Below are 22,259 nucleotides of genomic sequence, written 5' to 3'. Positions count from 1 at the left end.
TTTTTTTTTTTTTGCTTTGTTGTTGCAGTCTCACATCACATCAATCTAATTAAAAAAATGTTTGTTTCCAATGTGCATAGATGAACACAGACTTGCCCATTTATCCATTTGACTTTGTATTTGTACATATTTTTATTTTGTTCATCAACCTTCGAGCTAAAATCACTTGGACCGAGGCTGATGGGGGGAGCCCCCACTGCCATACAGTAGAGGTGGTCCTCGGTTTACCACACAGTCTGGACAGAGCCAGATCTATTTCTGTGGAGTGGACACGGTGGCACGACGACTGACAAAGCGGTGATCACAAGGTGACATCAGTAGGGTGGCAGGAAATGCCCCCAATAGCCACCCCGTAGCTCCACCCCTGGAGAGGAGCAACATAACTGGGATGTGTATGTATAACAACAACAAGAAAATGTCAGTCATAACTGCAGTAAATATTTCAGATTTATAAATGATGTTTTACTCTTCCCCCACACACACATATTTGGGAAAAATGGCTGCTAATGTTTTTAAGCACCCCTTTGTTGAATGTGTTCCGTAAATGTTAAATACAGTCAAACCTTGTTTTCGACGTACGCCGTTCATGTTTCCCCCTGCAATAACGTTCACATTTCCCAGCCCCGATTTCACGTCATTAATTTTAGATTTTGCCTATGTTGCTGACAACGAACACCGCTATCACGTAAACGTCATTATAACGACCAGGGTTTACCCACAAAATAGTGAAAAGGCCTTTGTTTCAGCGAACCGTGGGAAGCTGACTGACGCCGCGACCTTGCTTATGACCAAAATGTACAGCGCGGGATTCCCCCTTGTTGCTTAGCAACCCGGCTGAGCGTGCACATTGTTGTACTTCCGGGGGCGGGTGCGCATGGTCTGAAAACATGTCTGGTAAACGGAAGCTAAACTTGCAGTCGGCGAAGGCTGACACTGTCTCCCAGACGCAGCTAAACCGAGACTACAAATTGGCAAAGTCGACGATTTTGACAACCATCTGTAATGGCAACAAAATCATGGCAGAGTTTGAGTCTAGATGATCGGAAATGCTTTCGAGGTGAGGCACTTTCTGAATTGGAAAAGGTACTTTTCATTTGCTGACTGAATGTTTTCAGAGATGAAGCAAGAATGCTCCAGTTGTTCATTTCATGTCTAATGAAATCATTGTTATACGGTATTGCATGTTCATGTTTTTTCATCTGTATGAATGGATCGCTCTATTTTACGAAACGGCAAAAGGAGAGATGGATTCTGTTTGAACGCAGCTTTATTGAAAGGACGACTGCACCGCAGTACGACGGAGAACCCTCTCGGCAAATAAAACACTTTCTGCTTTACTTTTTTCAGCCAATCAGAAGCTAACAGCATTAAAAAAAACATCTCTAAGCAATTATTCAACAACAGAATATAATTTAGGCATTCTTAATATTAAATAGTATGATGCTCAAATATAAAATGATAATAGTTAAAAAAAATAACCTAAGCTACCACATCTATAAATGTTCATACTGTATTATACTGTACATCATCATTGGCAGCCATTTTATTGTAAATGGTTACAACAAAATACATGTACCGGTATAACGTTCAGATCCGGTATTTCCCTCGAGGTAGATTGTAACGAGGTTCCGCTGTATTATGTTCAATATCAACCGCAATTCTATTTCTTCCTCTTGTCTTTATGTTCACTTGAGAGTAGTTTCGGTAAGTCGAAGAAATGAATGCACCACCTAGCAGTGATCAAAGAACGCCACGACTGGCGCATTGTAAAAATGTCGCCACATGTTGCTCTCCCTTATTTACTTGTTATTTTTTAAAATACTTTACCAACAAAAGTGACTACATCCGGGGGCCACCGATTGCTGCGTTAGATGAAATTGACAGTAAGGGGCCACCAGGTGGTGGTGTTGCCGCATGTTGCTTTCAACTTTTTTGTGTGTGGTTTTTTGTTTGTTTGTTTTTTCTCCTTTCGTTTAAAATTGACATCTACTGAGTGATATTTCTGATTTGTATATTAACTGCAGAGATAGTGGGTCGTGATTCATAATTGAACCCAGATAGTTAAAGGAATTGACGGATTGATAAAAGGACAAGCTGATTATTTTTAAAAGACATGGAAAGATGAATTTGGGGAGACAGCTAAACGGCTAGCAGGACACACTGAACGATGGACGGCGTTTTTCGTTTCCCTTGTCATTTGGACAGACCTGACACCATCAGCATTTGACAGTCTAGGGTTCAGAGTTTTTGTGACGATCATCATCCGTCGGCCGGGGCTTGCCAATTGACATTGAAACAGCGTTGCAAAAGTTGCCGCTTGCCAATTCGTTTTTCTGTTGCCGACAGCACAATACAGCCCCAGTTTGCGAAGCTTTGTGGCCGTCACACTGCTCCCATGCGTGGTTACAATTTCCGCTCGCCCCTACTGATGAAGACACCCAAACCCAGAGAGCAGGCATTTGCACAAAGCCAGGTAGAGTCCCACTCAACAAAATGTAAAATCGGTAGAGGCTTTAAATAGGGAAAAAGCCTCAACCTGAGCCAACTTCAGGTTGTTCAAAAATGTCAAGTGCAGTATCATGGTTCTGAACCGCAGTCAGGGACAGGAAAAAGCGTCAATCGGTGAGCCGTGGGCAAGGGAATGATAGGTTTGCAAAAACTGCAACGCCTATGCTGAAGTCTGGGCAATAAAAGAAAAAAGATCAGGCGCTTTTTGGGACACCTTGTATTGAAAAAAGAAGGATGGGATGGATTAAAGGACAGGTGGAAGGCTGGATAGACGGATGTATACTTGTACACAGAAATAGTTTGGACAATCAAAAGATGAGACATTTGGATGAATTATTGAGTTCTTTTGATGTATTTTATTGACTGACGGGAGGGTCAAGGCATTTTCAGATTGTGTTTTTAATCAGTCCTCCTTTGTGACCTCCACCTGCACATTAAAACTGCAAAAAAAAAAAAAAAAAGAAAGGAAAAAAAATCCGTCTTCTCCCTCAAAGTTTTCCGTTTGTTGGTCCTGCTTATTTTCAGCTCTGTCAGGCTGACCGCGTAATGACAGAGCTGGCGCATATGAAAGGACCGTGCCCATACGCCCTCTGCCAGTCGCCCCCCCTTTTCATTGGTCCCATATAAGCCTCCTACTTGGGGGCGGGAGGGCTCCTCTCCACCGAATCTCCTCGAGTGCTTCCTCCAAAAGGAAAACATCAGCCAGGACCGAGTTGCGTCGACCGGACCGAACCATGGACAACCATTCGTATCATCATTCGTACAACTACCCCTCTGACTGCACCCCGCTCACCAACTGCAAGTCTGCCCGCAAACCAGCCGGCTCCACCGCGGTCAACATGGGCAACGTGGGCCAGAACCCACCTCGGGACTACATCTTCTGGTCTCTGTGCAACACCTTGTATGTGAACTTCTGCTGCTTGGGATTCATGGCTCTCCTGTATTCCATCAAGGTGAGGCCGCGCCACACGTTCACTTCTGTCATTATGCTAGCGCACGAACACAAATTGTGATTGGCGTGCTTGGAGGACTGGTGGATAACGTTCCCTGTCGTTGATTTGACATTAACCCTTTCAGGGACAGTGGTTACTACAGTGGACAGATGATCATGTTATCAGGTTACAGGGTTCATGAAAGGGTTAAGTTTGATTCGCGTTGCGAGGGTCCTCAGCCATTTGGACTTAATTTCTATCGCTAGCCTGCTAGCATAATTTCTTACGTTTTTGTTTTTTTTTAATCCCGCAAACAAGAAGAATCCAGTTGCTTCGATTGTTCCCATGACCTGGGTGACTGAGAATCTACGCCGAACATAAAGAAAATGTAATTTGATGGTTCGCACATTATTTTATTTTTGTTTTTTTTTAAAGTCACGGGCAACTAAGCTACCAGGCTAACGCGATTCAACGTCAGCGTCGGCAATTCCAACTCTGTCAGAGCAGAAAATATTCTCTCACGAAAGCTTGTTGTGGTGAGATGACCGCCATCATGGCGCATAGCAGTTGCGTCCTCGACATGAAGCCTTGAAAAAATACCAGAAATGGGGCCAAGAAGAAACGACAGAGTGTACAAAAGTTTTCATGCGCCAGCAGCGGACTGGCCCGGAGTCCCTAATTAAAGACGGCGAGTGGCTTCCTGCGGGTGGTTAAAAATGGCGTAATTGCCATGTTGTTGGTGGGCGAATGCTCAAGAGAAATTAGAGAGGGAGGAAGAAGAAGAAGAAGAAGAAGCTTGGGTTGCTCCAAAATGTAACAGCCTTGAATCTGAGAGGTCTTGAAAGAACAGCGATGAAATGATCGGAATGGATGCATACATTTGGTTGGCGAAAGCCTAAACCTAGAACTAACCCCATGTCTGCAGAAGCATGTCACTTGTCCTAACCCAAAACCCTAAACCCGTGTTGCTGGCAGTTGGCTCTAACCTCAACCTAAGTCAAAACCCGAAGCCGCACTCTTCTTTAATCAGGCCCACTGAGCATTATCGACAGGTTTGTGGTTAGTCATCGGGTCCTGAAAGTTGCTCAATTAACAAGTCATCTTTTTTTTTTTAATGTATTTTCCATTCATTTATCTTCACGTCTCCATCACAGCTCGACTGGATGACTTTTTTTTGGGGGGGGGGGTCGTAGGGGGTCAGTCAGTACTCCGTCAACATCTCCAGTTGTTTCAAAATGCCCCCTAGTGCTTGTTAGGCAAGCCCCCCCCCCCATGTCCATTTTTCGAAGCCATTTTTATTTCTTGGCTTGAGGCTACATGCCCTGACTTTTCTTTCTTTGCTGTTGTTTCTCACTGATGCTCAATTGTCTTCTGTTCACTTTTTACAAGCGCCACAGCACTTTGATTCAGCACTTCTGCTTTCATAAAAACGGAGGTGTGCTATAACCAAAACTGAGTTGACTCAAAAAACATGATTTTTAAATCATACCGTTTAATAAATAGACTGAATCGTGATTTTACTGTTGAAATGAACTCCAGAGCATGTTAAATTTGTTTTGATTTGTTTCGATCTCGTCCACGAATGGCCGGGCCGATTTGGCTTTGAAAAAGCAAATGTTGTGAAACGTCCGCAGAAACGTTGCGGCGAACCCCAAACCAAAGCCGAAACGAACGGAGACCTTGACCCAATCGATTTCCTAGCGCTAACCCCGTGGCTCGTGAATTATGCCACCAGCCCAGACCCTCACTCTTGTCCTGAAACCGACCTTAACACGAAAACCAGACCCTACCACCTTGTCAATTGTAGCATTTCACTCATCCTCACCCTCAAACAAACCCGAATCCTAACCAGAACCCTAAAACCTTACCTACCCCTCAACCCAAACCCAGACTTGTCATTAGCCTTTAGCCTAACCCTCATCCTCAACCCAGACCTTTCCCCTAGTCCCGACCGTAAAACTAAACCCAGACACGACTCCTCGTCCGTCGAAGCACATCGCGAGTCCTAAAATCAATCTAAGCGAGAGACGACTAATTAATGCCAACTGTACGTGTTCTAACCAACTAGGCCCGCGACCAGAAGACCCAGGGTAACTTGGAGCTGGCCCAGGAGTGCTCCGATAAAGCCAAATGGTACAACATCCTGGCCGCTGGCTGGAACCTTCTGATTCCTCTCCTGGCCGTCGTCCTGCTGGTGCTCCTGCTGGTCCACCTGGGCTCTTCTCAGGGCTCCTTCGACTTTCTCGGAGAGGACGGCCTACAGAATTTCTTGAAGCTATTCAGCTGGTAGAGCGTCGGAACAAAAACCGCCAAGCCCATTTTCATCATCGTCCGGCTATTTGATTTGATTTGAAGGGGAAGCGCCACCGCGGGCGGCATCGTTGGACTGAACTTTGGCCTGACTAAATGAAGCTCCGCCCCCTCCGTTTAACTCATTCAGCGCCAGCCATTTTCAGACCCTTCTTTACCCTACCAGCGTGAAAAACAATACATAGACCAGGGATTGAATTGGAAAAAAAAAAAGAAGAAAAAAACCATCCATGGTATTGAATGATAAATATGCCACTGGATGATGCTAAAACGATAGTTGTTTTTTTTTTTTCAACAAATAACAGAAGTTTGTGTCCTCTTAAAAAATTGAGAATTGACCAATTTGCGAATGTCTGACCGTATCGATGTGGGCCATGTGGTTCACCGTATTTGGGAGAAACGTTAGCATGCCCGCGCAGCAACATTTAACAATATTCTGGACAAATTTGGATCTCAAAACAAAGATGGCGGCATTCTTGTATTGTTGCATTTTTAGCGCAGTCAATTTCGAAGCTGCGGATTTTGAAATATGTTCATTATATTTATTGTATTTATGCAGCCCCCGTCACTCTACAAATTTCCTTCTCACAACTTAATCCGATCCTCACTTTTATTTAGAAACATCTTGAACTATGACAAGAAATAGCGATTGTTGGAAGCCAAAGGTTTGTCATCGTGTTGAATTAAGAACGGGGTAACAACCATCTCGGTCTACGGGTTGAAAATGTTTTCCTCGCGCGAGTTTATATTGTAGAGACACAGCCGATTTAAGTAAGGAATCGTTTTTCGGGAGAACGAGAAATCGCTACAGTCAAATTAATGTATGTATTCATTGTGTTAGCATTTACAGGGTAGCAGAAAAAGATGGACATCGTTTAGAATATCAATATCAAACGTGTCTTACGCAGACCAAATGAAATAGGCTTGGGGTTGAGAAATTCAAGATTTATTGATCAAAATTCCAACAAAACATTTTGGATTTTGTTAGCCAATTTCAAACCGACTTCATGAAAGATGAGCCAAGTGGCAGAAGTGAGGTGGTAGCCAGTATAGGTTGATTTTCTGTCTTCACCCTGAAGCAAAAGAAAAAGCCAAACCCGAAATTTAGGAGTTCACGCAACTTAAAACGCGAGATCGTTTGAGCGAGAATTGGCTACGTTATTGGCCGACTGAATTGTGTCCATTTCTTAGTGGTACCCCTGTCTGCATTATCTTATCTTTTTTTGTTGTTGTTGTTCTTATTTTGCATAGCTTTTAATAAATCCACTAAATTCAGTGGAACGCTGAAAAAAAAGTTTTAAAAGCCTTCTCATTTTTTTTTTTTTTCCAAGACTTTTTTTTTTTTAATTTGCTTTTGACCCCAATGAACTTTTCTCCGCTACTGTTCCTTGTTAACATGCCTTTCCATCCTAGGAGGACTAAACTCGATGTGAGGGCGATGTTCTTGTGGTTCCGCCTGTGTACCTACACCCTGCTTTCAAAGTGCCACTTAACCCGGAAACCGGCCAGCTTTTAATTTCGAGGCGAGTCCGCTCTCGCTGCCCTTTCATCCCGGCTGCATGCAAATGCATATAACGGTTGAGAGTATACATAGAACATGTGGGATTTTGGTCACCACCCTTCTTCCCCCCCCCCCCCCCCCCCACACTTCTGCTTCAACTTTTCTCACCTTCTGTCGAGCCTCTCCGGGGAAGACCTCAGGCATCTTTGGGGCATTTTTTGTGGCTCCATCTCACTCGAATGAAGTTCCCTTGCTCCGAAGTCGGCGGCATCAGCACAGGTGGGCACATGCAATAACCATCTTGTCCCAAATTCCAATAGCTACATTGAATATTATTAAAGAACAAAAATTTTTTTAATTATATTCTGTGTTTTAATGCAACACAGTGCAGTTTTCTAGATTAAATACATGTAATTCAAGATACTGTAATTCCAATGTCGAATTGCATGTCCAGCTGTTTCTGGCCCGCAGCCACGCCGTGAAGGTTGAATATGTCACGACCTGGGCGTCCTTCTCCTCCGACCTCCCACTATTCGAATCTCCCCCCTCATATTAGCCACCTCTCTTGAGCTGGCCTCTTTATTTATACACGGCCAAATGACAGCTTCGGGCCTCCAACTTTCTATTTTGCTCTTTTGCGGTTGCGGGGAAACTTGCTGCAGATGTCTGACTTGACGAGAATTACAGGCTTGCAGCTGGCACAGGGGAGCGTGTTCAAACGTTGCTTCTGGGTGTTGTCCACTAACATTTGGGAGAAGACACAGTGGACATATCCTGTAAAATGAATCAAAATATCATTTGATGGTGAGTACAAAAATGTGAAGACTCTAGCAGTGATTAAAAATGATTTTTGCTTTGTTTATCATGTCTCAGTCCTCCACATAGCTGAAGGTCAACACACACACACACACACACACACTCCAAACCCCTTAAACAAAATTTTGATTCCCACAGCCCAGGCTCATGTGCGCCCCCTTCTGGTGGCTGGAAGCACTCGAGGGAGAATTTTACAAAGTAGTGAGTATTGCCTTGAGATTTGTGTTTAGTTAATTGAAATAGATGGAAATGCCATTAATCCACTTTATATTTATTGTCATAAAAACATTCATTGAGGACATTATTAAATAGTATTAGATAAACAGTTTTTGACAGATTTGTTGTGCCTTGATCATCTCGCATATAAGTAGACGGCCACAGCTTCTGAGTTATCCACAGCAATCATAAATAATTAATTTTGAGTAATATTAAGCATTCTTTGCAGAGGACAAAGACTATGCATGTTGAGTATTTTTAGATTATATTTCAACACGAGGTGCGCCACCTTGGTGTGCTCGAGAAATATGTCGATTAAATGTTTGAAACATTTGCCATGATGCGTCCGCATTAAGCTAGCAGACTTGGAGGCAATTTATGTGTGTGCTTTAATTGCACAGCATGTGTTGTTTTGTTTGATGATAAAGTGCACCTGAGAGTAGGAGTAAATAGCTTCAACCTTCTTTTTTGAAGAGTTGCTCACTACCTGCTAAACTGCTGCTGCTTGTGAAGTGAGTTGAGTTCAATGGCACCATATCGCCTTCATATCTTTTTTTTAAAAAAATCATCTACATATCGGTACTGACAAATGGATATCATGACAATGTTTTTTTTTTTTTTGGTTTTGCAACTGTCATTATCCTACTTTGTTTTTTAGTCATAAGCCACACAATTAGGTACACTTGCACGATATTACTGTACAAACATGCTGAAAACTTATTATGCTACGCGTACTGCCCTCTAGTGGATCTGCAGCTCCTCAATACATTCATGCTCTTAAAATCAATGTGATATGACAGTGGATCAAATACGATGCGGTAAAATTTTACAAAAACAATCAAACCACAGAAATATTCACCAAACCTTGAATGCATACCCCTGTCACAGTGTCAGTCAAAACTTAGCATTGTTATCAGCGCAGTATTCTTGGTGGTTCTTCTATTTGCATGATCAGATTTATCTAATGAAGTGGCCACTTAGCGCATGTGTATTTTGAATTAAGACAAACTCCAAAGTGTCACTTCGTAGTGTCTTTCCGCTGTATTTGCCCGCCCCATTTCTTCACATTTAACTGGAAGATGTCTCAACTGTTCTTTTGTTCTACCATTTCTATGAAAGGGCCCATTCACTTGATTCTAAAAAAAAAAAAAATTCTATTCATATGATATTTTCTTCTTTCCGGCGTCTATGGGTGCCCCGCGATTGGCTGGCAACCAGTTCAGGGTGGACCTCGATTGCTCCTCGAAGAGGGCTGGAATAGATAGGTCCTGCACGACCGTCGTGGGGATAAGAGGTTCGGATAAATGGATGGATAATTTTAACAGAATTTTAGATATAATACAAAATGTAATGAATATATATTTTTCATACTTTTTTTTATCAATTACAGTACACCAAAATTAGCTCAAATATTAGCTGTACTATACTTACGATGTAAACTTGTATGATTGATATCATTTCGTTTTATATCATTCATTTGATGAGGTGGAAGATGTTTTTAAAACAAAACGTTTGACAGCTTGTAATGAAAGTTATGTCCACCAGTGGGCGCCTTTTCAAACTTTTGCCAAAGCTCTTCAGTGTCAAAAGCTGGCAAAAAAAAAAAGACCTTTTCAAATATTTCTGAACTTTGTTAGGGTGCAATAACAACAGCAACAAAAAAACATTTCACTACAAGTCCAATGAATACTTGGTGTTCTTCAGTTAGTCTTCTTGACTAATTATTTATTTGAGGTTGTAAAAAAAAAAAAGAGTGTACCGGTCGTTGTTTTGCCTTCGGCATGCATTTTGGTTGAAGGGAAGTGTCCTCTTATCGATCAACAGCAGCTCCGAGTTACGTAATAACGGCCTTTGACAAGGCCCTCCAGTGTAGCAAATACCCTACATGGGACACACCCACATGCAACACCCCGCCCCACTCTTATACACGCACACATGCACACACATTCACATACCTGATAGACATGACCCCAGGTGGGCGTGGCTAAGGTCTGCAGGGCTGGAAGGCCAAGTTGGAGCCAAGTGAAGGCAACACATGAGCAGAAGCAAAGACAGCAGTCTTTCTCTTTTTGCTTTTGCATCGGTGCGCGTGACAACACACAACAGGCAACATGAGCAGGTAAGCGGCCTCTTGTCTTTTTCAAGGTCAACCCAAGCGTGTCTTGTAAATGTGTGACTTGTGTCGCACGCATGTAATCACTGCTCATTTCCTGCAATTGGGTTTTAATCAATTTAGCTTTTTTTTTTTTTTTTTTTTTAGCCTGGACAGTCAAAATATTATGCGGTTTCGTTTTGATTCTTATGCATACAAACTTCCCCGTTTCTGCTTCCTCCGCTCATGTGTGCGCATACTTGTGCACACACATTGTCCTTGTTCTAATTTTACGACTTAACTGAAGTCTTTGGGTGTCGCGTTACCTCCCATTATGACCTGTTTGACAGCATGAGGCACACCCGCGCGACCTCCGTGTGATCTTCTTCTTTCTGCCTACATTCTTGCTGCTGGAGGCTAGAAATTTCCCCAGTGTGGGACAAATAAAGGATATCTTATCTTATCTTATCAAATGTTGCCGCGACAAAGCTATGCATGGTTGGCAATGTTATCACTTGCCTCAGAGCATGTATCGAATGTATACATGAGAAAGGTCAGTGGTTGTCAAACTTTCCACGCCAAGCACCAACACGTTAAACGGTTGCACAGTGGGCCTAAGTGATCCTCGAATAGTTTTCGTGGGGTTTGTTACGTACCAAAGTTGCTTTGATCTTTTTGATTCTTTATGGCGTCGTCATCGTTATTTCTTGGTTGCACACTGTCGGAGAGACAGACCATGTGAGTTAGTGTAGTGACACTTTGCCAACAAAGAGAAATGCGCTGGTGCATATATGGTCACACCCTTTCCTCAGCAAATACTAACACAGTCATTGCTCTTTACTCGTATTTCATTTCCTGTATGCGAAACTATAAAATGAGTCAGTGAGTCTTCACCTCTTGACTTATATAAGATATTGCATAACTTTCCAGTGGGACCCTCGTCGTGCCGCAAGTGCTGTTATGCATTAGGACCCCCCCCGACCCCGCCCCCAAAAAACATCCTGCTAGCGCTCATGTTACACACGTACACGTTTGTGCGTTCCGTGCGTTTGTTCCCTTCATGCGAGGCGTTAAAATCAAAACCACATGCAAAGACTTCAACTCCCCCCCCGCCCAAAAACCCTGTTGTGATTTTCATCAACTCAATACAAAGCAGCAGCTCCAGTCTTATTTGGCGGCTCTCCACAGAAAATAAAACAACTCCGAATTGAAGGAAGATGGGGAGTGGTTTTTTTTCTTTCTTTCTGGAGTTTTCTCAGCAAAAAATGACACTCCTTGTATCACTCCTTAGCGCATTTGTTATTGTTTTGATTTCTTCACATTGAAAACTCCTCAATGAGCTAATAAGCAAAACCAGAAAGTCACATGATTAACAGTTGGCTAAAACAAAAAAAACAAGAGGAAACGGTGCAGAACGCAATGTTTTCTCGAAGACGATGTGCTCTCGTCGTTGCCAACTTTCGCCACAGTCGACATCTGGATGCGATTGTGCGCATTCCTAAAATTTACGACATTTCCAAGCACCCCGAAAAGGTCGACAAAAACAATAGAAGAATGGAGGAGGAAAGATCTCAAGAGATTCCGTTGCGTTGCTTAATAGCACTTTTGTGCATTTTTTTGCTTCGTTTTGTTGTCTTTTTTTGCTGTTGTTTTAGAGCGCTTATCTTTCAAGTGTTATTTGTTTCTTGGTGACATAACAGGCTGCATCTGGTGCAGATCAAGAGAACTGGCGTTTGTCAAGCATGTGACGGCAGGGAGAGAGCAGAGGCGTTTTATGACCGTTTGACGCAGAGCCCACATCGGGAATGTTTTTGTGGAACGTTAAGAGCAGAGAAAGAGAAAAAATAAATAAACCATTGGGAAAGTCGGACAAAGGCGATAAGGCCTGAAGCTCGCGGCGAGATGTCTTTCCACAACTTGAGATAAACAAAGAGACAATTTGAGCAATAAGAAGGCTGCAAAAAGTCATTCCAGAAAGAGGCTAAATAGCTTTTATCATCAAGTTGGATCGCAGCTGAGCTGGAGCGTATCCCAGCTGACTAATGGCGGACAATCGTAGGACGCCTGTAGACAAACAAGCATTCACAGTCACACTTATAGACAATTTTGAGTCTTCAATGAACTTAACCCTAACAAAGTCGCTCTTTCTCTTATATTTTTTTTAAAACACAGCCCAGCTATTGGGCATGAATAATTGGGGTCTAAGGCGGTCTCCAAGTGCCCACTTCACAACGGCGATCTGTGATCGCCCCGCCCAACTTAACATGATCCGCAAGTGGAGATCTTCTTGCAGCTCCTTATAAATATACTTTGAGCTCATAAATCTTCTACTTGGACTTTCATTAATCACGAAGTAAGTTGGTTGCGTTCACTCCCACAACGGCGCAAATGGCGTTTCTACCAGGGCCCGTCTACGAAAATACATTAAAATACATAAAACTCCTCCCATATGCACAGCTATATTGCACTTTGTGCTAGAGTTGCACTGGACACAAAAATAGGGCCCACAATGCTACGAAAACTTTTGTCTAGTTGCCATTTTATTTCAAAGTCAAGGGGAAACTCTGTTGCTGATAACCGACCAAGGTCAAATGCACTTTTGAGGGCTTTCACATGACTGCATTGCTGGACGGCGTAAAAAGCAAAAGAAAGAGTCCTTTCTGTCCGACACACGTCGTTCGATGCGCGATGATCCTCCAGCTGCCATTCTATGATTAGAATCACGCCAGCTATAAAGAACAAAAGTAGTTGCTGTAAACGCTCTGATGACCTCCAGTGAGAATGTTATGTAACAACATGATCATCGTTTTGGACACATTGCAGCACTGCAGATGTACTCTACATTGCGTTGCAGTCAGTCTTTCTTTTTTTTTTCTTTTTTTTAACCCGATGCACTCCCGTTTGAAAAAAACATTTGAGGTTGGAACATTTGTAGCGTTGAACTTCTGTCTCTCTCATCGAGTGTAGGTGTTTGATTAGCCAGAAGGAGGTGCAGAGTTTCATCGAGAGGTGCATGATTGCGGTGGGCACAAAGCAGCATCATGCCCGCAGCCTGGCAGAGGTTCTGGTGGAGGGCGACCACAGGGGTCACTACAGCCACGGACTCAACAGGATGGGTCAGTTTAGCCTAGCGCAACCACTCTACACATTTGATATTGGTATTGTTATGCCTTCATATGTGGGCAAGGAGAGCACAGCACTTTCATCCATTTACTCAATAGAACAAATACAAAATGAGACTACTTGCAATGAGCTGTTGTAGGCCCCGACTCACACGCAGATGCTCACACACAGACCAACTCTTGATGTCGCTCATGAGGCCACGCCCCCTAAGGCACACATCCCCCGCACAAATCAACCGTCATCAGTCTTACAATTGCATTTTGTGCTATTTTTTGGACAGATATGTACGTGAAAGACATTCAGACGGGAATCTGCGCCAAGGATGGGGAGCCTGTCATCGATAAGGAGAGTCCTGCCACGGCGCTCGTGGACGGGAAGAACCTCCTGGGCCCCGTGGTGGGGAACTTCTGCATGGATCTGGCCATCAAGAAGGCCAAAGAAGTAGGCATCGGCTGGGTGGTGGCGCATGGTGAGAAGCCTTAAAAGAAAAACAGTTTTTATTGTTAGATGGGTCACGCCTGAGTTGGAGGACCACGTTTTTTGGGGGTTTTTTTGGTGGCGGTGGGGGGGGGGGGGGCAGGCTCACGTTTGCAAGAATAGCCGCTACACTTTTCAGGAGATATTATTAAATGTTTGGAGCAGTCCTGTTGTCGATACCCGGAAACCCATTTAGCACGTGGTTACAAATAATTGCTGGATAAATCCTTTACTACTGAATAAAGGAAGTTACAATTTGTTTGAATGCACTAATAATTCATTTCAAGTGTTGCCGTAATTACGGTAACAGGATTGAAAACCAATGCTAATGCTAGTTTTTGCTCAAGAGTACATGCTAGCTGTGTTAGCTGCTTTCTTAACTAATCAATAAACAGGTGATTTATGAGGTATTTAAAAAAAAAGAGAAACTTCAATGTTGTCATGAGACAATCAAGTCAAATTGCACAAAAAATTACTCAATCAAGTCAAATTGCACAAAAACCAATGCTAATGCTAGTTTTTGCTCAAGAGTACATGCTAGCTGTGTTAGCTGCTTTGTTAACTAAACAATAAACAGGGTGACTTATGCTGTATTTTTTTTTAAAGATAAACTTCAATATTGTCATGACACAATCAAGTGAAATTGCACAAACCTTTAAAAAGTGTGGGGTAGTAACTCCAGTCAATTCCTCTTGAGTGTGTAATCCTTCATCTGTAACCCAGGATGAATAAATGCATTCACATTAGATAATGTGAATGCCACTTGTTGACATAGAAATGTCAACAAGTGGACACTCTTGGACGTCAAACAGCCAAAATGTTTACATTTTATGGTACTATATCAATTTATCTGCACCACAACAGATACCGCTATCATCCAATATTATGTTGATATTTTCCCCTCATAAGGAATGGACAATAATTTCGACGTGTCTGTTGTAGGCTCCAATCACTATGGCATCGCCGGCTACTACGCCATGCAAGCTCTGAAGGAGAACATGATTGTGAGTCTAAAAATGTCTCAAAGTCCAACTGCTGTCTCGGCTTTATCTAAACAAAGTGCTCATGATTCCAACATAGGGAATGTCCTTCACCAACACGTCCCCACTGGTGGTCCCCACCCGCGGGAAAGAGGTGAGCGTTTGTAATGTATTCCCGTAATATAGTCGATTATTTCATATTGTGTCTTGATTTCGTCGAGCTGTTGTTTGTAGTGCACCTTAGGCACCAACCCTCTCAGTGTGGCAGCTCCGTCCAAAGATGGTGACAGCTTCGTCCTGGACATGGCGACGTCCGCAGTCGCCCTTGGAAAAGTGAGTATAGTGAGTCCAAATTGGAACAGTGTAGAAAAGGCAAATGATTTACATCGGGGGGGGGGGGGGCATTTTTGCTGCATATGTACATAGGTGGAGCTGCACGACCGTCGTGGTGACAGTATCCCGGAGGGATGGGGCTGCGACGCCCACGGCAAGATTACCGCCGACCCCAAGCAAGTTCTGAACGGAGGCGGCTTGGTTCCCATCGGTGGCAGCGAGGCCACAGGTCTGCACACTTTTATTGACTGCCGTTACTATTAATGGCATGAATAGCACCTGGGGGAAAAAAAATTAACATTTGCTTACGTCACTTACACACCTGCATAATCTGAATAAGCAATAAACAGGACCTCATCATCAAACATAGTCTTGTACCTGCCCATCCATCAGACCCATCCTCCAGCCATACGCCACAGCAAAGACACAAATTCTTTTTTAGTGTTTCCCATCTGTCAGGTGTATGCGGCTTGCATTTAGCAGCACACGGGCAGATCGGATTCGCTTTGAAGTTACCAAAATGATCCCAAAACGGCCGTTTAAACCAAAACAACAGACTTCCTTTGCTTTTCCGACATGGGTTCTTGAGCCTTTTTGGTGGGTCTACTCATGATAGACAAGCTCACCAAATGTCATGATGCGAAGCGAAATTTGAAACGCTCATGAGCTGAAACTTTGCTTTGCCAACATGCTTCACCTGCACACAAATTTTTAAATCCAAAATGTTTGCGTTTTAATGTTACGTGTCTGTTTAGTATATATGGTTTGAATTTGGTTGCACTCAGGCAAAAATTCTGGGAGGAGTCAACTTTTCAAAGATTTCTGGAAAAGGGCAAAATTTGCCTTCTCTTGATTGCTGTGCCTACCAAATTTCATGTTGATATGTGAACCTTTGGGGGCTGAATTTTCACAACAGACCTCCAATTTTGGAGGTCTGGTCCACAGCTACCAACTGTACATTTTCAGCCAGGAAGAATAGCTTTCGTAGTCTGCGAAAGATCTCAAAATGGCTGTTTAGCCAAAGAATAATAACAAGGAAGCAAATCAATTACTTTATTGGTATGGTAAAAATAAACACAATGTTAAATGGCCACCTGACATGAGCATTTTTAAAAGTCTTAAAGGCACTTTGGTCCATCTCTTCTATTGAACCACATTTGTGTGAACCTAATGAAGTGTGAAATGAACTGAAGTTTACCATTGTGGGTGTGTGTGTTGTTGTTGTCCAGGTGGGTACAAAGGTTATGGACTTGGAATGATGGTGGAGGTGTTTTGCGGTATTCTGGCTGGTGCCAAATACAGCAAGCACGTCCGCACGTGGAAAGTGACCGACAGCGTTGCAGACTTGGTAAGTGGTCCAGTTTTCAACAGTGTTACTTGGAATATTGAGGATCACTCCCGTTCGATGTAGTAACCGAGGAAGGAAAATGGCACGAACTGCAGACTATTGTGTGATTTCTGATGCGAAAACCATTGACCGAAAACTCCTACATACTGTTTGGTTTACATTTTTTGACATTTGTCACCACTAAAAACACCTTATATGTCAATTATTTTTTAAAAATATTTTTTTTCATAAAGTGACTGAAAAATACACAAAGATGAAAACATTTTTGGACTTTTGTACGGGTGGTCCAAAGTTGTGTAAACAGGTCCAATTTGTCAAGTAACTTTGACTCTACCAGTGTGGGTTATATTAAGAAAAATGGGCGTATATTCTTTATCCTCTTCATAGAACTAATATTTTTAATGCAGCTTACTGAGGAGCTAAGACTGGCTGCGTGTACAGTCCGTCCGTATGCAAAATGAACAGTATGTCAGGGTTAAGCAAATTCAACCTATGTCATGTTGCTTTAACCCAATGAATGTTTTAGCTATTTGTTTTGGGCCATTGAACTCCTCAGCATCATAACCAAGTGGCTCGCGTGCGTGCGTGTGTGTGTGTGTGTGTGTGTGTGTGTTTCGCAGGGTCAGTGTTTTGTGGCAATCAACCCAGAGAACTTCGCTCCCGGGTTCACTAACCGCATGGCGGACCTCTTGGCCATTCAGAGAGGACTGGAACCTGTGAGTGCTTGGGTTCAAGGGCATCAGGACCTGGGAGAGGCGGCAGGAAACAGACAAACAAAAATGAACAAGATATAAAATGTTAACATGTGAATAATTATGAAAATGAAAGCAATTTGGCAGTGAAACACATCTAAAAAGAAATTCACGATATGAATACACTTTTGTTGTTTTTGTACTGCAGGCCGATGCCGACGCTCCTGTTCTGACTGCTGGAGATCCCGAGAGGGCCAACATTGCCAAGTGTGAGAAGCTGGGCGGCATCTCATACCACATCAACGTCGTCAATTACATGGTAGGAGCTAGCATGTCCCAAGCAAAAAACAGCATCATCGCAATGTAATCACACAGTTTCTAATTTAAAAAAATGTATCTAATAATATCACACAATCGGTATTATTATTATTATCATTATTAAAGATCGTGCTTTCGGTTTTATATGAATGATGTACTGTACCACACTTTGTTACAGCTGCGGATGGATTTTTTTTCAAATAACTGAGTTGAGATTATTTCGAGCATGATTATGAAACATGAAATAAATACATTTTAATACATTAAAATAAACAATAAATCAAAATGTCACCGCCCCCAGAAAAGCTCGCTTTTTTTGAACAACACCGCTACTTGCTGGAGCTCAGGGGTAACTGCAGAAACACTCGGCGTTGGTCACGCTCCATTCCGGCTTAGAACGTTCTCTTAAAAACTGTTTTTTGTTTGTTGGGTTTTGAGAGAAAACTTAAGAATGATTTTTTTCCTATATTTTGTTAATCGATTGTTCTACGTCTGAAACGACGCATTGTTTCTTTGTTTCCTTTCAGAATGAATGCGCCAAGAGAGTGGGCGTCAGTCCTCTGCTGCCCTGCGACAAAATCATTCCAGAGTAGATTGAGAAGCGACAGGTTGAAGATCATCTCGGCTTCTTTTGAGCATGCCAGCAGCCTGGTTAGTATATACGGCGACCAAACGAAAGAAATTATTTCTGTCGCGTGAAAAGACAAAATCCACGACATTGTCAATGAACGACTGCGTGAAGTTACGTTTTAGGCACATTTAGTAATGTTATGTCCACCATTCATGATCCAAAGCGCTCACCCTCACTCTCCCAACTGGCAGTATAGGCGGAGTATTTAGTATGCCTGACACACTTTCGTTGTGGAACATGTTACTGACCAGAAATGGTGCACTTTTCTTTCCACTGAAACCTTTCGCATGTTTTTACTTGCTGACTGGGCAAATGAAGACGAAACATTTCCATACAAGTCCAGCCGATTACGATCATTGCTTGCCAACACAGTGAACCAATACGGTTAGAAATAAGTGAATGTACTGTGAAATGGGTGGAATGTTTTGAAGACAGAACATCATTTTTAATCGAATGAAGAAATGACTTGATATTTTTATATGTACAGTGTATAGCAAACTGTATAAAGTTCTCTCCCTGCTCATTTTTGCCAGCAACATTTCAAGTTCAATTTTATTTCTTCCAAATAAAAAGGTCTGCAATACATTTCTCCTCATTCTTTAGCATTTGATATCCCATTTTATCGCTTTGTGTGCTTTATGTGTGTTACAATGGAAATATTCACTACTTTTTAAAATGGAAAATAACAAAATGATGAAAAAAATCTATCTATCTATCTATCTATCTATCTATCTATCTATCTATCTATCTATATCTATATAGACACACACACACACACGCACACGCACACGCACACATCCTGGAGCCAATCCCAGCTGACTTTGGGCAGTGGATGGCGTACACTCTGAACTGGTTGCTGGCAAACAGAGACAAACAACCATTGGCGCTCACAATCACAACTCAGGACAATTTTGAGTGTTCAATCAACCTATCATGCATGTTTTTGAAAGGTGGTAGGAAACTGAAGTGCCTGGAGAAAAGCCATGCAGTCAGGTGGAGAACATGCAAGCTCTGCACGGGGAGGCCGGGGCCAGAATCGAACCCACGACCTTTGCTCTGTGGGGCGGACATGCTAACCAGTGCCCCCCTACCCCTTCATTATTACACAAATGCGCCAGGCAATGCAAAACGTTCTATGTATTGGGAAAACATTAGGACGTTTAAACCACAATACAAGAAAATAAATGTTTACAGATACTGTATACACTGTATAAAATACTGGGAGCACAACAGGAAGTTCTAAGTTAACCCAAGAAAATAAACACATGTACATACAGTGCTTGTTTTTGGAATGTACTATACAATGGGTAATAACGCGCTACATTTGCACCGTTACATTTCAGTAACTTTTGGGATAAATTGTACTTCCAATACTTTTTACTTGAATGTTGAGAAGAAAGGTTACTTTTACTCCTTTAAGTTTTTTCCCTCTTTAATTTTTTAATCCATTTTTAATTAATGCTTGCGCGACCCTATTTTATAATAATCAATTCATGTATTTATTTTGGATATGTCTGTTGAGACTTCCTGCTCGGTTGCTGTTCGCCAATCAAACGTAGTCACGAGTGACCTTTGACGTCATTTCACCAATCAAACAGAGGAAGGCAGTCAAATGACTGCAGGGAGTCTTTTTGCGGGCTCGTCTGAATTCATCAAGTCGGCGTTCAAACTTCAGTGGGCGAAAAATAACAGTTTCGTCATGAACCGTCTTCTGTGTCTGCCGAAAAAGTGGATATTTCAGCCGAAGTTCGTTGTCCAACTCGAGCACGTTGCGGTGAGTTGTCGATTTTTTATTTCATGATTTGTTTTGACACAAGCTAACGGTTTCATGGTCACGTGTCACTGTCAATGCATCAATGTGCATATTTTAGAGCACTCCATCCACCCCCCCACCCCCTCACACACTCACACACCAGCTATTGTAGTGCAACTATCAAAAAAAGCCATTACTCGATCAATAAACAGGGTCAACATGAAGCTTCTTCAGGCAGCCATTTTTGCCAGTCAGTTTTAGTTACAGTGACATTGTTGGACGATGGTTGAATTTGCACAGCAATATTTCAGTTTTATTAATTTATTTTTGCTCTGGTGGGTGGGAAAATTACCATCACAAGTTACTCATCAGTTAGATACTCAGTACTTGAGTAGTCTTCATTGAATACGTATTTAATCTTTCTCAAGAAATTATTTGGAGGACTACTTTTTACTTTTACGAGAGTAATATTATTCCAAAGTAAGAGTACTTTTAAGTGTGTACCGTTTTTTTGGCTACTCGGCCCACCTCTGACTGTACCCAACTTATTTCACTTCCTGTTTCTTTTCATGGCACGAGGCTGGTAATAAGATATCCTTTATTTGTCCCACACTGGGGAAATTTACAGCCTCCAGCAGCAAGAATGTAGGCAGAAAGAAGAAAGAAGAAAAAACAAACAAACGCCGTTCAATTAAGTGCAATATAAATACAAAATGGATAAATCGCAGTGCTATTTACAGTTGTTTTTCACATCATTTAATTATTATTAATATTATTGTTGCTATTTTTATTCAGCAGTTTTTTTATAATGCAATGCAATGCGAACAACTGCCGCTAGATGGAGACAAAGTATAGCTAACGAATATCCAGACAGTGCAGTTGCAACACAAAAACGCTGTATTCTTTAATGTATCTTTTATTTCGGTATTTTGTCCTTTAAATATCTTTAGTTCTTTTATTTTTAATTTATTCTGTTTTACTTTAAATTATGTAAAGTACATTGAGTTACCTGAAATGTGCAATATAATAATATAATACAGCACAAGATTAAATTGAATCGAATTAAAATAAAACATTTATGGATATCAACTCTGTGCTGGAATTATCTATCTCGCTATCTATCTATCTATCATTATTTAGTGATTCAAAACATAAAAAAAATACATTTTAGCCACTGCAACATTATGGCCCTTAAACATTTCATGAAGTGAGTCTTAGCATTTAATGAGGTAATTCTTTCATATACCACTTAGGGGCGCAAAAAATAGCGTTTCTTTTATTTTTCCACCCTGAGCCAGGAAGAGAGCTCTCTGGCGACATGATTGAAAACGGGGGCCATGACAGATGCCCAGTACAGGCCTCTAATATCCCATGCCAAAAGTCCTGGCACTGGGCCTCGGACCCTAGTTGTCTTTTTAACACTCGGTCGACCTCGGACAAAAGGAGAGAATTCAACAAATTGATCCCGAGGAGGGGGAAAGAGTTTGTGCGTTTATGTGGCCGGGGTTGGGAGGTATTTGTTTGCCGGGTAATAACATGAAATCAGCCTGGATGAAGCCTGTGATTGGTCGACAGGGATACTCGTTGATTTGGATTGCACGGAGGGGGGGGGGGGGGGGGTGATGTGTCCCTCCATCCGAGTCAGAGGATTAAGGGGCCGACTGAAATCCTGGTAGAAATATGAGTGTGTGTGTGTGTGTGTGTGTTTAATCTGCACTGGCCTTGGCCCCATGCCCCCTTTGTGGATTAGATTTGGGGCCCACTCAAAAAAAAAAAAAAAAAAAAAAAACGAGAACAGGGCTGCTGCTGGGGATTAAGAAAATTCTAACAGGTGTTTTCCTTTGTGATGCTGAGTGGTGATCTGGACATCACTCACTGAGTGAGCCAATCATGAAGTGATGGGCTGGGGATCGCAAAAGGGGCGGGGCATCCAATGTCTGGGTCACTGTTTATTTATTTTTTGGCCCTAAATCTTCTAATGAAAAAAAATTGGGTCTGCAGGTCACAATTTAAATGAGTGATCATTCATCCCTTTTTTTTAGAGTGGCACCAAGTCGCGCTGTTTTCTTTTTTTTTTTTTTTAATTGTTCCTCCATAGTAACACTCCGGAGGATTGGTTCTTCTAATGGAGCTCCTCGCTTTTGCTCCAAATTACGAAAATGCTCCCATGCGGGTGGGTGGAAATTTGCGAGTCAAATGACCGCTCGAAGGGAGCACTAATGGAAAGCA

General features: G+C 42.2%; 2 protein-coding genes and 1 long non-coding RNA gene across 8 annotated transcripts; 2 read left to right on the top strand and 1 right to left on the bottom strand.

The window, feature by feature from the left end:
- Positions 1-29: 29 nt before the first annotated feature.
- LOC147206886 (interferon-induced transmembrane protein 5-like) lies at positions 30-6,714 on the top strand. 4 transcript variants are annotated; one of them, XM_086108451.1, is made up of 3 exons: positions 30-1,057; positions 3,034-3,461; positions 5,509-6,714. In XM_086108451.1, exons 2-3 carry the CDS (start codon positions 3,243-3,245, stop codon positions 5,728-5,730), a joined length of 441 nt encoding a protein of 146 aa, XP_085964577.1. In that variant the 5' UTR covers positions 30-1,057; positions 3,034-3,242; the 3' UTR covers positions 5,731-6,714. The 4 variants fall into 4 exon arrangements, with proteins under 4 accessions (XP_085964577.1, XP_085964576.1, XP_085964578.1 ...); XM_086108450.1 differs by having other exon boundaries at positions 2,347-3,461; XM_086108452.1 differs by having other exon boundaries at positions 30-1,083.
- Positions 6,681-11,310, bottom strand: LOC147206885 (uncharacterized). 3 transcript variants are annotated; one of them, XR_015100630.1, is made up of 5 exons: positions 11,270-11,310; positions 11,032-11,093; positions 10,239-10,282; positions 7,420-8,025; positions 6,681-6,823 (listed from the first exon to the last, which is right to left on the bottom strand). It is a non-coding gene; the product is annotated as an uncharacterized LOC147206885 (long non-coding RNA). The 3 variants fall into 3 exon arrangements; XR_015100631.1 differs by lacking the exon at positions 11,270-11,310 and having other exon boundaries at positions 7,420-7,571; positions 7,676-8,025; positions 11,032-11,180; XR_015100629.1 differs by lacking the exon at positions 11,270-11,310 and having other exon boundaries at positions 11,032-11,179.
- Positions 10,236-18,860, top strand: LOC147206884 (uncharacterized). The gene is made up of 11 exons (XM_086108447.1): positions 10,236-10,402; positions 13,343-13,491; positions 13,779-13,967; positions 14,918-14,979; positions 15,056-15,109; positions 15,190-15,288; positions 15,382-15,517; positions 16,518-16,636; positions 17,257-17,352; positions 17,537-17,647; positions 18,174-18,860. Exons 1-11 carry the CDS (start codon positions 10,395-10,397, stop codon positions 18,237-18,239), a joined length of 1,089 nt encoding a protein of 362 aa, XP_085964573.1. The 5' UTR covers positions 10,236-10,394; the 3' UTR covers positions 18,240-18,860.
- Positions 18,861-22,259: the final 3,399 nt, after the last annotated feature.

This window comes from Hippocampus guttulatus, chromosome 4, assembly GCF_054856545.1.
Source record: "Hippocampus guttulatus isolate MCC_2025c chromosome 4, RoL_Hgut_1.0, whole genome shotgun sequence".
In the NCBI taxonomy this organism is placed as follows: domain Eukaryota; kingdom Metazoa; phylum Chordata; class Actinopteri; order Syngnathiformes; family Syngnathidae; genus Hippocampus; species Hippocampus guttulatus.
Note: the sequence above shows the minus strand (reverse complement) of the source record. Positions and strands in the feature narration are given on the sequence as shown.

Coding starts and splice junctions, on each gene's coding strand:
- LOC147206884 (XM_086108447.1), top strand. Junction 15,110..15,189: donor TCCCCACCCGCGGGAAAGAG/GTGAGCGTTTGT, acceptor TGTTGTTTGTAG/TGCACCTTAGGCACCAACCC. Junction 16,637..17,256: donor CCGACAGCGTTGCAGACTTG/GTAAGTGGTCCA, acceptor TGTGTTTCGCAG/GGTCAGTGTTTTGTGGCAAT.
- LOC147206886 (XM_086108451.1), top strand. CDS start 3,243: ATGGACAACCATTCGTATCATCATTCGTACAACTACCCCTCTGACTGC. Junction 3,462..5,508: donor CTCTCCTGTATTCCATCAAG/GTGAGGCCGCGC, acceptor CTAACCAACTAG/GCCCGCGACCAGAAGACCCA.